We start from the raw sequence: 17,124 nt of genomic DNA on the forward strand, positions 1-17,124 counted from the left end.
ATGAACTCTTATGCTTCGAAAGTATCAAGTTTAAAAATTATACTAACAATTTTCAATTAACTGATACTTTCCTCAAACAGAATCTTGAATTTTACAGGACTGAACTTGTAACAAAAAGGCTTTCTAAAAAAAAAAAAAAAAAAAAGGCTTTCTATAGGATTTAAGCCTCTCAGCCTAAACGCGTATAAAATAATCTGACATTATCTATAATATTAAGCACTGCGCTTTGCACTTTACATATACAGGTACATAATTCTTTCAAAACCCTTGGAGTCAGATGTGTTTCTCAATTCAGAATTTTGGGTTTTAGAATACAATACAGATACAGCATTTATTTTTTAACATCAGCAGGATTTGTGCTAGCATTCTGTAATTAAACATATTAATATTTCTACATCAAAACAGGACTTCATATTGTAAGTTCACACACAAATTTAGTTTTTAGAGCCCTCTGGATTAAAATAAACTCCTTTAACTCCTAACAGCCTACAAGGTGCATATCATTATTATCCCAAGAATTGATCAGCAAGAGGTGCCAGTCTTCCTATACTTGTAATAGTTGTTAAGTGTATCTCATTTGTCTGTAATTGCCTGGATTTAAAAAAAAACAACACAGCACCTTCAACACAAATCAAGACAACCTGCTTACCATACCTTCTATTAAGAAGAGGTTTGTATTCCCAATAGACTTTCCTAATTAAGAAACTGTTAATATTCTGACCTTTTTAAGAATATGCTTTCCCAGCCCACATACAAGTAGAATCAAACAGTTCAACAACTTGCACATTTTCTGCTTGTCAGACAGGTGATTAATAAAAATCACTCACTGCACACCCAACTCATAAACCTGAAGAGGCAGTTACAGCATGGCAGTGGAGTCTCACAGGCCTAGGTTCAAATCCCTGCTCTGTCACTTATCAGTGGAGTAAATGTGGGCAAGGAACTTAACTTTGACTTCATTTTTCTGAGATATAGTAAGATGTTATCACTACTTCACAAGGCTGTTATAAATCAGGTAGTGTATATATAACAGTGACACCTGGCCATATTTGTGTGGCCACATTTGTGTGGCCACATTTGCGTACCACAAAATGTACAGAAGAGTTACCACTGTTACTGCCCTAATGGATTGGCAACATATATAGGATTTTAGCTGATTTGGGGGGCAGGAAGTAGGTAGGCAGAGGTAGGAAGAGAGGCTAAGAGTTAATTTCAGAAACAATTTACAAGGATGGTCCAAACAGTAACAGTTGTGCGTAAATCAGTATTTCCAATTTGCCCACAAGTTCCCAGACATTTCCAAAATCAAATCTCTTGGTGTAAAATGAATCCACGATAGAATATGCATAGTTGCAGACAAAGGAACCAGATCAATGCTGATGATCTCTTACATACAACTACTTATAACTCTTTCTGGCACAGACACCATTATTTTGTCCTTTTAAGCTCTTACTATCTTCTCTCCTTGGTTCCTCTGAGCGACAGATAACTGAAATCCATATTCTTATGAGACTATGTAAGAGCAGGCATGAATGGCTAAAGGTAAACTTCTTTAGAACTGGTTACAATGAAAAGTAGCTCTCCTAACAAACCACTCACCCATCCAGAAATTTTCTGAATTATTTTTGCAAATGTCAGTAATAGCTACAAGTCAGAGAGATGCACACTAATCTGGACAAGGAAGATACCAATACAATTAGTAGATCTGCATTAGGCAGATCAGATGGTAAATAGGCAATACTGCTCTGAATCAGTGATAGATCTCAGAGATCAATGACCTAATCTGATATGTAGATAACTGGGGAAGGAGAAAAGGAAAGTAAAATGGGTAAGGATAGTCAAAACAGTATTTAGGTTATTGAACTAAATTAAAATTTCTACGTATTCAAGTTAACATAGTTACATATCCTCATTTTAAATATTTGAAATTTATAAAACTTATAGATACATTTTTATAAGACAGTCCAATTTTCTCCCTTGTTCTACATAGTTAGCCTCAGGAAAACAGTATCATTCAATATTCTGAAGTTAGTGAATACCATAAATCTAAGAGATGAGTATGTTTTTAAAAATGTAGTTATCAATGCAAACCATCCTTTCTCTCCATTTCCATATAAAGAAAAAGAAAACCAATTATTTTTTAAAGTTGGCCTGTAATTACCATGTTGAAGACTGAACTCTGTTATAGCTGGCAACCAAATCTGAAGGAGTTAGGACACAAGACAGAAAATTATCAAAATCGACTCTGATGTTTAAACTGTGGTACAGCCATCTAAAGAGATTACTTGATAGAAGAGTTCAAAGGAGTAGATTATCCCATTCAAAATTCTTTGAGGATAATGTGAGAATTCTGGGAAGTCATCAAGGTGCAAATGATTATAAAAATCAGGAGAACAGATGAAGAATCTAAGGTTAAGAAAAAAATGTATTCCAGGACTAATCCTTAGAAAAGAAAATAAGAAATACTAAGAGAAAAAAAAAAATGTATCTTCTGAACAAAAGTTAACCAGAAAACTAAGAAAACCAAATTTAAGAACTGAAAATGGAAATTTAGAAAGAAAGCGAGACCAATTAATAGCTGAGAATATAGAGGATAAGGATAAAGAGATTTTTAATTGAAATGGAGGGTTGCTATTGTTTTTTAACTTCCTAGAGGCTTATAAATTCTCATTAACTAGAATGGTGAAAGAGAAACAGTACTCCAGAGTGGTACCTTATGCAGCAGTCTAATCCACTTCTCAAAAGTCCCTTCTTTACCCATAAATCTAGTGTACTTGTTTGAACCAGATCCATTTTATAATATAGTCATGTATATTAGGAACTCCATTTGGCTCAGCAAAATCCTGAATCCCAAACATTAAGCAAATCTAGTCAACAGACAAGCGTACTTTAGATACAGTATACCTTTTTAAAGTACAAGCAAAACTAGTACTAGAATTCTATTTTAAAACAGCCTCTATTACAACAGTGTCCTTGCTAAGAAAGAAAAAAGTTGCCCTTTAGTGGCAAAAATGTTTCTTATTTAGAATCATGGACTTTTAACTCTAAGACGCTAAAGATTATTTACAAATAATGAAGACAAAGACAGGCTAAACCTATTGAAGATTATAAAGCTACTTGACAGAGATTTGCTGGAGCTAGGGTTCTTGTCTCTGGTATAGTGCTGTATGGCCAACTTACGTCATCTGTAGCAAAGCCTCCCTACCCCTTAGGACTAATGGTATACCGAGAAACTGACATACAGAATACTAAAACTACTATCAAGTTTCCTCAAGATGAAAATGTTATAAATTCATGCAAGCAAGAACTTAATTTTACCTTTCCTTCAATACTGAAGAACAAAAAAAGTAGTCTGTAGCTGTAAGTGGGCGGAAGGACGAGTAAAAATTCCCAGGTGCTTACATAAGCTTGTGTAAGGTTTGGGCAAGGCTGGTTTATCACGCCACCACCATCCTCATGAATCCCCCTACATTTCAAGTCAAACAATTAGATGGAAGGGACTGAATTCCCACTCTTCTGAAAGTTGAACCAATGGTTGATTTGCCTCCTGTTCACCCTATCCCCAGCTATGAGGGCCCAGTAATACCTTGTGCCACATTGTGAGACCTGAGAGACACCAACCTCTATGGCATTATAGTTAACAATTATGGTCAGAAAGCAAAGTCAGACCTACATGTCACCAACGGCCTACACTCTGTAACAGCTTAGACTGCAAAGTATTTTAATCATAAAACACTATTTTTCTGTCTCAAAACTATTTATAATGAGTTCCATAATTCTTTCATCAATAATTTTCTCTGTGCTAGATTATAAGCTCTTTGAAGTTAATGATCATGTCTTTACCTTTTGTATTCTCATGGTATCTATATACTCTAGAAACAGAGTACATACTAAATGTATACCTGTTAATTTACTCTCTCAGCAGCTACCCTAAACCACAGAAACCAAAGTAACCATGGGGACATGAGAAGGACTAATAAAGAAAAAATACACAAAAACAAAAAAACAAAACCCCAAACCAAACCAAACTACCAGTTATTTCAGGACTCCTGATGTGGCAGGAAAAAAAAAAAAAAAAAAAAAAACAGCAAGAAGGTTAGTTGGGCTTTCCTGAATCACTATTTGGCCCAATTTCACAGATTATCCTTCAACACAGATAAATTTGCAGCATGTTAAACTCAGGTGTCTATGTTTTAGACAGGAATTTGGAAAGTAAGGACCAAAATCTCAGTGTAATTACAAATATTTCGCATATAACCAAACAGGAATTCCCTGTGATAATTTCTCAAAGTTCTCATTAAAAAAACTTAAGAAAAAGGTAAATAAACCAAACAACTTCATAGAAAAATTGTATTTACAACTCCATCCAAAAGCAGTTTTTAAAAGCAAACAATGTAACACTTGAAAAAAATCTATGCTCACCCAAAATTGCCAAGTCTAATAAATATTAACGTAATACTTCATCAAAAATAAGGCAATAACCCAAGATATTCATTAATGATTTCTCCACCTTCCATAACTAGGTAGAACTACTCTATCTAGTAGCAAATGATACTTCATTCCATTTCAGCATGTCTGAAATCCTTAAGGACAAAAGTGATAAAATAGGATCTTCATTCTTCATTAGACTCTTAGAACACTTGAAGGAAAATAATTTCTAAAGCACAAAGAGGTAAAGAGGTAAAACCTTTCAAAAAGATACTCGGTGTTCAAAATTCAAGAATGCAATATTAATACACAATGGGCATTAGGTGAATATATGCAATACAGTGATAGCAAATTAATTTATTTAGTACTTTTTCCATTCCATATCATCAGGAGGATTGATTTCAACTTTCCTTTTACCTACATCAGACCAGTTGGTACTCAAAACTGTACCACCAGACTCCATCTGCAATAAGAAATAAAAATAGATTAATCTCTGGACCATATAATCAAAATAGTATTTTTCTAAAAATGTTCCAAGCATAGAGTTCCAAATATAAGCTATGTTTGTCTCAATATAAACACAAGATATCATTTTGATTTAATCTTATGCTTTTCAGAGAAGTTAAGCATGTTCTCTACAACCTAAGAAGGAAACTCTAGAGTAAGGTACAAGCCATCATGTTCATACACACTGTCTCATTTCCTTCTGCTAATCAGCACTGAGGCGTAATGTGGAACATCTACCTTTTGATGAAAATACAATTGGCTCCCAAAGAAAATTCTTAATCTCTTTCATTAAAGATAGTAGAGACCAGGCAAAGTAAACTCTTTCTATAGTAGCTGAACAGAACTTTAAGAGACCCTTCTTAAAGCTCTGTGGCAATATATACCAGGGAACATGGAATTTTTTTCAAATCACACACGGGTGCTTAATATCAGTATCTCAGTAGAGAACCGGTTATCGATTTACCATCTACAGAATATACCTCCTACCAACAACCCTAGCATATTCATAAATACATTTTAAAAAACTTCTAGACATTTGTTATCTTAATGGAATAAAAATTCATCGACTTGGATGATAGCAAAAAACGTGAATTATTAAAATCTAAACATTTTTACAAAACCAGTTGTGTTGCTAGCAAATGTATAAAGTTATACAATTACACTGGAACCTTGATATAACCCCATGCCCCACACTCTCTGTCAAGCTCTCTTACATGGGTTCCTTTGCATGGGATATTCTCCATCCCAGTTTTCTTTCTATTCTTTAGTTACCCTCTAAAAATGACCTATCACCATTTCTCTGTGGCCTCATTTGACCCTAATCAGGACTCTACCCTTGTAGGATTTGTACTCTGCATGAAAATAGTTACCATTAATATAATACACATCCCACTACTGTTAGAATTTTAAGGATCTGATTTCTTTTATACCTGCTTCCCACCCTTGGTTCCAACTAAAGCTGAGAGCTCCTACAAAGCAAGAAAACTATCTTACCAACACTTACATACTAGATCTAAGCACAATCGTTGAGCACATGGCAGGCTTCAAATAAAATACTGATACCTATGTTTGTAAACGGTATGTTTGTAAATGGTCTGCATGTGGGAACGGACCTATACTTGAATCAAACTACATGGTGTATAATGCATATTTCAAGTAATGCCTTCTTTCATTAAGATGTAAGTGCTTGTAAACATATGTTAGCAGCATATGGGAAGAGCCCAGTGCTTATCTCACTAAACTACACTGTTGTTCAAGTAACATCTTCTCTCATTAACACAAACCCACTAACACCCTAAATCCCAATCCTAACCCCTAAACCTAACCCTAAAACCCAAACCCTAAACCTAACTCTAATCCTAAATCAAACCCTCTGGAGAGTTCTCTAAACTTCAGGATATAAGGAACATACTCTCACCCTGCCATAAACCCTAACCTAACCCTACATCTGAGGAAAAAAAAAAAAGAGAAAGTAGTGGTATATATACAATGGAGTATTACTAAGCCATAAAAAAAAGAATGAAATCTTGCCATTAACAATGACACGATGGAGCTAGAGAGTAATATGCTAACTGAAATAAGTCAGAGACAAATACCACATGATTTCACTCATTAAGTGAAATTTAAGAAACAAACCAAAGAGCAAAGGGGAGAAGAAGAAAAAAGAGAGAGAGAGAGGCAAACCAAGAAAATAGCCCCTTAACTATAGAGAACAAACTAACGGCTACCAGAGGGGAGGTGGGTGGGGGCATGTGTTAAACAGGTGATAAGGATTAAGGAAGGCACTTGTGATGAGTACCAGATGTTGAACAGAAGTACTGAATCTCTATTTTATAAACCTGAAACTAATATTGCATGTATGGTAACTGAAATTTAAATAAAAACTTAAAAAAATAAATAAATACAAACTTTATTTTTTTTATTTTTGAGACAGAGAGAGACAGAGCATGAATGGGGGGAGGGTCAGAGAGAGAGGGAGACACAGAATCAGAAGCAGGCTCCAGGCTCCAAGCTGTCAGCACAGAGCCCGACGCGGGGCTCGAACTCGTGAACCACGAGATCATGACCTGAGCCGAAGTCGGACACTTAACTGACTGAGCCACCCAGGCGCCCCATTAAATACAAACTTTAAAAAGAAACAAACTACTCCTAAAAAGACTACAGAAAGATTTAATTTCAAATTTGATATTTACTCAAGACATCTATTTCCCCAATTTAGCATTTCCCTCAGAGTATTTTATACATGTTGGTCTTTTTGTCCCAATTAGACTGGGAGATCAGAGTCTATTTTGTTTGTTTTCCCACAGCACGTGGTATGTTCTAGGTCAATGCTGACAAAGGGTGGCTTGTTTTATGGGTGTAGATGGTTCAATTACTACTAGCAAAGCCTCTGTATGAAAATGGATGCAGATTCTATAATCTTTGAAATTTTACACAATATTCTGTCCAGCACACTCTTAAAAAAGTCAATATTGAAACTGACTTCTCTTCCTGGGGGACACAGGGTAGATGTACTTTAGCCAATTCTTCCCATAAAGTACTATTAAAAATCTCTGACATTACACATATGTAAACAGACATAAGAAAACTCTAAAAGATGAAGGGAAGTAAACAAATCAGCTAGGGACCTTGGGAGCCAGGGAACAACATAATATGGTGGTGAGTCTCTGGGTTTTCTTTTTTGTCTCATGTCTTACAGCTGCTGCTGAAGAAGCTGGAAACACTAAGAGGCACAAATAAAGCTCCAACAAAAACCTGATTTCTCTAGCAAAAAAATTAGACAAAAAGACCACTTAGGAAGACAGAAAAGTTTTAGATTATAATCACTCCACTGCAGCTAAACACCACAGATAAAAACTATGGTTCCAATCTCACCCAAGGCCAGCAAAGGCTGAGTGGGAAGCCTAGACTTCCATCCATGCTGGGCTACCATGAACCCACCTCCTCTGCCACCTGTGGTGCCAGTGAAAATCACATAGATATAATATCTATCCCATTGCCAACAGTAACAAGGGGATGCCTGAGATGTATAAGGAGGCTGATTAGGGTATCTGGATTTCTACTTCCATCTAGCAATAATGAAGGAATGCCCTCCCTTCCTCTGCCAGAGCGGCTGGGCAAGAAAGCCAACTGAGATGGAGGGGTGAAATAAGATCCAGTCTCACAGCAGAACATGAAAATGTCCAGGTTTCAAATGAAAATCACTTGTTGTTGGTAAAAAAAAACACCAAGAACCAGGAAACTTTCATACTTTTTTTTTTTAAAGGCAATCAATAGATGCTAATGTTGAGATGACAGAAATGTTAAAATTATCTGATAAAGATTTTAAAGTAGTCATAGTAAAAATGCTTTAACTGAGAATTATGAAGTTACTTGAAAAAAGTAAATAGAAAAACTCAGCAAAGAAAAAAAGACACAAAAAACAGTCAAACGGAAAGTTTTAGAATTAAAACTACAATTGAAATAAAAAGGTAAGCAGATAGGCTAAAGAACAGATAGGCTAAAGAATAGAAGGGATAGAGAAAAGAATCAGTGATCTTGAAACCAGGACAATACAGATCACTTAATCTGCACAACAAAGAGAGAAAAGAGATAAAATGAAGATAGTCCCAGGGATGTGCGAAAATTCTAACAAAGTATTTAACATTTATATCATCAGGTTCCAGGAAGGAGACAAAGGAGGCAGAACTGAAAAATTACTCAACAAAATAATGGCCGAAAATTTCCCAAATTTGTCAAGACACCTAAACCTACAGATTCAACAAACCCCAGTCAGCATAAACCCAAAGAAATCCTTGCTGACAGAAAATCTGTCATGAGCAGATCTAAAAGAATGGTTAAAGAAAGTTCTCTAAAGAAAGAACAAATGACAGAATCTTAAAACATTACAAATGAAAAAAGGTAAAAATATAGGTAAATATAATAGAATTTGTTTTTTCTCTTGAGCTTTCTAAATTACGTTTGATGGTTAAGTGAAAATATAACACTGTATGATGTGGTTCTAAATGTACGTAGAGGAAATATTTGTGAAAATTATAAATGAGAAAGGGTAAAGAACATAGAGGGAGGTCTGGTTTCTATACTTCACTCAAACTGACAAGAAAAATGACACCAGTAAACTATGATAAGCTATGTATAATATGGCTACTGTAATATCCAGAGCTACCACTAAAAATGCTATACAAATAAGACACACTAAAAAATATACATAAATCAGAATGAAATTAAAAAATAATCAAAAGTACTCACAGGAAGATAGGAAAAACAAAATCAAAATACAGACCAAAAATAAAATGGTACACTTAAACTCCTAACATATCAAAAATTAAATGTAAATGATCTAAATACATCAATTAAAAGACAGTGACTGACAGAAGAGATTAAAAAACATAACCCAACCATTTGCTGTCTCTAAGAAATTCCCTTTAAAATAGTAGGAATCAATCAATTTAAACATGATATATAGATAGGTTGGAAATAAAAGAACGGAACAAGATACATCATGCAAACAATCAATAAACAGAAGAATTGACTATATTAATATCAGAGCAAAGAAAATTACCAGAGCTAAAGAATGACATATACATATGTTAAAAAAGGCCAATCCACCATGAAGATACAGCAATCCTAAATGCATATGCACCAAACAGAGCTGCAAAATATGTGAAGCAAAAATTGACAGTACAATAAGACAAAATCAGCAAGGATACAGATTTTACAAGAATATCAAGATAAACCAAAAATTAAAAGATCCAAAAAACTGCTAGAATTGATCCATGAATTCAGCAAAGTTTCAGGAAATAAAATCAATGCACAGTAATCGGTTGCATTCCTATATACCAACAATAAAGCAACAGAAAGAGAAATCAAGGAATTGATCCCATTTACAGTTGCACCAAAAACCATAAAATACCTAGGAATAAATCTAACCAAAGAGGTGAAAAATCTATATACTGAAAACTATAGAAAGCTTATGAAAGAAATTGAAGAAAACACAAAAAAAATGGAAAAAGATTCCATGCTCCTGGAAATGAAAAATATTGTTAAAATGTCGATACTCCCCAAGGCAATCTACATAGTCAATGCAATCCCTATCAAAGTAACACCAGCATTCTTCACAGAGCTAGAACAAACAATCCTAAAACATGTATGGAGCCAGAAAAGACCCCGAATAGCCAAAGCGATCTTGAAAAAGAAAACCAAAGCTGGAGGCATCACAATCCTGGACTTTAAGATGTATTAGAAAGCTGTAATCATCAAGACAGTATGGTACTGGCGCAAGAACAGACACTCAGACCAATGGAACAGAATAGAGAACCCAGACACGGACCCACAAACGTATGGCCAACTCATCTTTGACAAAGCAGGAAAGAATATCCAATGGAATAAAGATAGTCTCTTCACCAAGTCGTGCTGGGAAAACTGGACAGCGACATGCAGAAGAATGAACATAGACCACTTTCTTACACCATACACAAAAATAAACTCAAAATGGATGAAAGACCTCAACGTAAGACAGGAAGCCATCAAAATCCTCGAGGAGAAAACAAGCAAAAACCTCTTTGACCTTGGCCACAGCAATTTCTTACTCAACACATCTCTGGAGGCAAGGGAAACAAAAGCAAAAATGCACTACTGGGACCTCATCAAAATAAAAAGCTTCTTTCTGCACAGCAAAGGAAACAACCAGCAAAACTAAAAGGCCACCGACAGAATGGGAGAAGATACTTGCAAATGACATGCCAGATAAAGGGTTAATATACAAAATCTATAAAGAACTTATCAAACTCAACACCCAAAAAACAAATAATCCAGTGAAGAAATGGACAAAAGACATGAATAGACACTTCTCCAAAGAAGACATACAGATGGCCAACCGACACATGAAAAAATGCTCACCATCACTCATCACCAGGGAAATACAAATCAAAACCACAATGAGATACCACCTCACACCTGTCAGAATGGCTAACATTAACAACTCAGGCAACAACAGATGTTGGCAAGGAAGTGAGAAAGAGGATCTTTTTTGCACTGTTGGTGGCAATGCAAGCTGGTGCAGCCACTCTGGAAAACAGTATGGAGGTTCCTCAAAAAACTAAAAATAGTGGGGCGCCTGGGTGGCTCAGTCGGTTAAGCGGCCGACTTCGGCTCAGGTCATGATCTCGTGGTCTGTGAGTTCGAGCCCCACGTCGAGCTCTGTGCTGACAGCTCAGAGCCTGGAGCCTGTTTCAGATTCTGTGTCTCCCTCTCTCTGACCCTCCCCCGTTCATGCTCTGTCTCTCTCTGTCTCAAAAATAAACATTAAAAAAAAAACTAAAAACTAAAAATAGAACTACCCTATGACCCAGCAATTGCACTACTAGGCATTTCTCCACGGGATACAGGTGTGCTGTTTCAAAGGGACACATGCACCCCCATGTTTTATAGCAGCACTATCAACAATAGCCAAAGTATGGAAAGAGCCCAAATGTCCATTGATGGATGAATGGATAAAGAAGATGTGGTATATACATACAATGGAGTATTACTCGGCAATCAAAAAGAATGAAATCTTGCCATTTGCAGCTACGTGGATGGAACTGGAGGGTATTATACTAAGTGAAATTAGTCAGAGAAACACAAAAATCATGACTTCACTCATATGAGGACTTTAAGAGACAAAACAGACGAACATAAGGGAAGGGAAACAAAACTAATATAAAAACGGAGGGAGACAAAACATAAGTGACTCATAAATATGGCGAACAAACTCAGGGTTACTAGAGGGGTTGTGGGAGAGGGGATGGGCTAAATGGGTAAGGGGCACTAAGGAATCTACTCCTGAAATCATTGTTGCACTATATGCTAACTAATTTGGATGTAAATTTTAAAAAATAAAATTAAAAAATAGAAAAAATAAAAAGATAAAATTGATACTTCTACAACACTCCTCCCAACAACAAAATATACCTTCTTTTCAAGTGAAACATACACTTGAAATAGACTGAACGCTGGGCAATAAAACAAAGAATGTAAATCATAAAGTACATGGTCTCAAATCACAATGGAATAAAATTAGAAACCAGTAATAATATGATAACATGGAAATCTCCAAACACTTGGAAACTGAACAACATACTTCTAAACAACCCATGTGATGATGTCTCAAATGAAATCAAAATACATATAAAACTGAATGAAAATATAACATTAGAATTTGTGAGAGAGCTAAAACCCTAAGAAGGAAGTTTACAGCATAAACACACACAAAAGAAAACACAGTATCAAACCAATAATCTAAATTCACATCTGAACAACCTAAAAAAAATAGCAAAATAAACCCAAAGCAAGCAGATAGGAGAAAATAGCAGAAATGAACGAAATTTATAATAAAAAGTTGAAAAAAAATGAAGTAAACAAAGAGTTGATTCTTTGAAAAAAATTCACTAACATTGACAAACCTCTACATCAAGACTGGGGGGGGGAAAAAAAGACAAATTCCCATCACAGGAATGAAATGGAGTATCACTAAAGACTCCGCACATATCACTACAGCTTAGATAAAACAGAATAAATGCTCAAAAACACAAACTGCCACAAGACACTCAATATGAAATAGATAATCTGAACAATCCTATTAACTATTAAATTTGTAATTTAAAATCACACCAAAAGAAGAAATGTGCAGGCCTACATGGTTTCACTAAAGAAAAAATTAACACCAATTCTACACGATCTCTTCTAAAACACCGAAGAGGATAGAGCACTTTCTAATTCATTTATGAAGTTGGTGTTACACTGATACCAAAACCAGACAAAGGCAGTATAAAAAAAGAATACTACAGACCAATATCCCTCATGATACAGATACAAAAATCCTTAACAAGGTATCTGAAAATAGAATTGAAGAACACATAAAAGGAATTACACACTATGACCAGGTGAGGCTTATCCAAAGGATGCAAGGCTGGTTCTAGTTGAAATCAGTCACATTAATCATACAAAATCACCACCGTTAACAGGTTAAAGAAGAAAAATTACATAATCATATTGATCACTGCAGAAAAAAAGCATTCAAATTCAAAAAGCTAACAGCCAACAGCTGTGCAGTGCTGGTGGTATAGTGGTGAGCCTAACTGCTACCTTCCAAAAAGTCAACAGCCACTCACGATAAAAATCTCACACAAGGAATAGAGAACTTTTAACCTGATATAGCATCTACAAAAAACCTACTGCTAACCTACTTAATGGTGAAGGAATGAATGGTTTTCCCTTAAGCTGGGGAACAAAGCATAAATATCCACTCTCACCACTCTTACTCAACACAGTGCCACAAATTCTAGCCACTGCAATATGGAGAGAAAAGCCACAAATATCAGGAGGGGAAAAAAAGTCCCTATTTGAAAATATGACTGTCTACCTAGAAAATCGCAAGCAATTTACCAAAAAATCTCCCAGAATAAGTGAGTTCAACAAGGTCAGAATATAAGATAAACCAAACAAACAAACAAACAAACAAACAAACCTGTATTTCTAAATACTAGCACATGACACCAAAGTTAAATCTACAATACCATTTACAATCACTCAAAACAAGAATTAAATATTTAGGTATATCTTGCAAAACATGTACAGGATGTGCTGAAAATTGCACAATACTGATGAAGAAATCAAAGATTGGACTGGAAAATTCAACACAATAAAAATGTCAATCTCTCCAAATTTATATACTGTTCAACAGGATTTTTTGGTACCTACAGACAAAACATTCTAAAGCTTATGTGGAAACACAAAGGAACTAGAATATCTAAAACAATTTTGAAAATGAAGAATAAAGTAGAAGGAATGACTTTCTGGTTTCAAAAGTAACATAGCTAAAATAATCAAGACTAGTATTAACAGAGGGATAGACATGCAGATCAATGAAACAGAGAATCCAGAAATAAACTGAGACAAATACGCTCAACTGATTTTCGAACAACACAAAAACAGTTCAAGGGAAGAAAGACAGCTTTTTCAACAAGCAGTCTAGAGCAAATGAACACACATAGGCCAAACCCCCCCCCCCCCCCAAAAACCTCAACCTACATCTCTGCTTTATATAAAAATTACCTCAAAATGGATCATGGACTTCAATGTAATAAGTGAAAGTATAAAAGTTTTATTGAAAGGAAAAACACAGCAGAAGTCTTTCAGATCTAGAACCAGGCAAAGAGTTCTTACACTTGATAGTAAAAGCATGATCCATAAAAGAAAAAACTGATAAACTGGATTTCACCGAAATTAAATACTTTAGCTCTGCAAAAGACCATCAAGAAAGTAAGAAGACAAACTACAAGCTGAGAGAAAATATTTGCAAACTATGTATCTCCCAAAGACTTGCCAAATTAGTAGTGGCACAGTTTAAAGAGGGGAAGGGGTGGAAGGAAGTGGGTATGGCTATAAAATGACACGAACAAAGGAATCCTATGGCAGTGGAAATGTTCTCTGTCCTAACTATCAATAACATGGTTGTGATACTGTAGTTTTACAAGGAGATTCCACTAGGGGAAACTATGTAAAGGATACAAGGGACCTCTCTATATTATTTCTTATAACTGCATATGAATCCACAATTATCTCAAAGTAAGAAATTTAATTAAAAGAAAACCTTTTTAAGTCAACAGTGAAAAGTTGAATCATGACAAGTTATGACATAGTAACTTATGTGGAATATCTGAGTTTCTAAGACATTAACTAAATGCTAATTTGAATATCCCTTGAAAGAAGAGTGACATTTCCAAAGCTACTGGTAAAAGTCAAAGGATTACATCTTCAAGCAAAATAATCAATACAGTTCTACAGTGAGGACTTGTCATTAAAATTCCAAAACTTGAGGCCTAATTAGGTGGTATCTGTTGTCTGGCAAAGACCTAAATTTTCTTATTCAATAGACAAAATTATTAACAAACCAATGAATAATTAACATGCACCTTCTACTTGCCAAACACTGTTCTGGAAGTTTCCCCTCTATGTTCTTCATCTCTGACACTGAGGCTATACATGGTTCTAATGGAAGCACCTTCAGCTACCGTGATAAATCCAACTACCATAATTAGAGTATTTCTTAAGCTTTCCAAGTTCTAACTTAATGACTAAAAAATATTTATTTGGAATAAACCACTTACTTCTCAACTACCCCACAAGTTTCCAACTTCCTCAATAATTAGTCTAAGTTTAGAGCAGGAAGAAATGTTCAGATGAAGCCTATTCAAAACCACAGTACATGCAATTTTGTTTAAAATTGCCTAATTTCTTTTAAATTTTCTGAAATTTACTACTAAAGTATGCTTTTTTCAAGCGTATGTTCTTACAAATGATTTGTTCATGGCACGTTTCACTTCATCAGAACCATCTGAATAGATCTGCTGAAATAATTTGTTTAAAGCTGCATCTCCCTCCAACTTCTCATTTTTTTCTTCTTCTTTGATCTCACCGACCAATTTATCCCAATTTCTTGTATAATGAGATGATGATGGATATAAGTTCTTTACATCTATGGAGTAAAAAAGATAGAAGTGATTAATCAACACGTGATGACTATGTCAAAAATATGTAAACTTTGTGACTGTGGTATAAAGAACATTGTAACAGTTTATAGTTCACTGAATTTCATATTTATAACAAATGCCTTTTTGGATAAAGTTTATTAATTTTGAGGGGGGGAGAGACAGTGTTTTATTTATCTATCTATCTATTTATTTATGAGAGGCCTGGGGAGGGGCACAGAGAGCAAGAGAGACAGAATCCCAAGCAGGATTGTCACGCTGTCACGCTGTCAGCATCAAGCCTGACGCGGGCTCTATCTCACAAAATGTGAGATCATGATCTGAGCTGAAATCAAGAATCAAGACACTTAACTAAGCCACCCAGGCACCCCTCTAATAAATATCTTTCTGATATATACATCAACAGACTTACACTTATCAAAACTGAATCAGTTAGTATAATGTAAAATCTGGGAATTTTTTTTGAGCAAAATAAAGTGTACATTTTTGGTACATTACCCAAGATTAGATTAAAAACAGACTCTTTGTGTTAATAATGGGGGGGACTGGGTGAGAAGTGTACTGGAACTTTTATATTTATAGAAAAGTTGCAAAAATAGTACAAATAATAAAAGATAATAAATAATAATAGTGTTTGTATTTATTTTTTTTATTATGAAATTTATTGTCAAATTGGTTTCCATACAACACCCAGTGCTCATCCCAACAGGTGCCCTCCTCAATGCCCATCACCCACTTTACCCTCCCTCCCATCCCCCTAAATAGTGTTTTTTAAAATGATGCTTAAGAAATTTCTCTTATAAATGAGATTTTAATAAATGTTAAAAATGTGGCTTTTCCTTGGGGTGCCTGGATGGCTCAGTTGGTTAAGCATCTGACTCTTGATTTTGGCTGAAATCATAATTTCATGGTTTCATGAGTTTGAGCCCTGTGTCAGGATCCGCACACTGATCATGCAGAGCCTGTTTGGGATTCTGTCTCTCTCTCTCTGCCCTTCACTTGCTCATGTGCTCTCTCAAAACAAATAAATAAACTTTAAATAAAAAATGTGGCTTAGTTTTTCTGAGGTACTCCTGTATCTTTCAGAGTAAGTATAAACTGAAAATATAAGTAATTATCCATACAATTAGTGAGTTAAGACTCCATCCTCTCCCCACGTTAAAATATTTGATTACTTCGATAGGAAATAATAATTCTTCTTGAATGATGAAAAATACACCAGGCAATAATCCAGAGCTCAATGTCCACTCACACACACATAGAAAACATTAGTATCTGTAGGGCACATTGAAGTTAATGGAAGCTGCTTGCAGCCAGACAGGCTACTGACTAGCCCAGGGGCTCAGGGCACTGCCAAGACTACCCTAAAGACTAATGGAATCAAGAGCCCCTTCACCCCACCCCACCCCACACAAATAATTAAAAACTAATCTACATAGTAGCTATAAGAGCAGTGCTGTTTACTCTCCAATGGAAATACAATGCAGGCACAAATGTGAGCCACATAATTTAAAAATTTCTAGTAGCCACATTACTAAAAAGAATCAGATGAAATGCATTTTAATATTTAACCTAATATATTTAAAACTGTATCAACCTCAACACAAAATCAATATAAATATATTAAGATATGTTGTAATTTTCCTTTCATAAGATCTTC

At 35.2% G+C, this 17,124-nt stretch overlaps 1 protein-coding gene across 1 annotated transcript in view; it reads right to left on the minus strand.

The window, feature by feature from the left end:
* Positions 1–4,765: 4,765 nt before the first annotated feature.
* The window catches only part of SUGT1 (SGT1 homolog, MIS12 kinetochore complex assembly cochaperone), a 43,114-nt gene continuing 30,755 nt past the window's right edge, over positions 4,766–17,124 (minus strand). The window contains exons 12-13 of the mRNA XM_019447391.2: positions 15,270–15,451; positions 4,766–4,891 (exon numbers count right to left, since the gene is read on the minus strand). Of these exons, the coding sequence (XP_019302936.1) occupies positions 4,790–4,891; positions 15,270–15,451 (284 nt within the window). The 3' untranslated portion in view covers positions 4,766–4,789. The remainder of the gene's footprint in view (positions 4,892–15,269; positions 15,452–17,124) is intronic.

Source organism: Panthera pardus, unplaced genomic scaffold (genome assembly GCF_024362965.1).
Source record: "Panthera pardus isolate Hobbes unplaced genomic scaffold, ASM2436296v1 HiC_scaffold_1, whole genome shotgun sequence".
In the NCBI taxonomy this organism is placed as follows: Eukaryota; Metazoa; Chordata; class Mammalia; order Carnivora; family Felidae; genus Panthera; species Panthera pardus.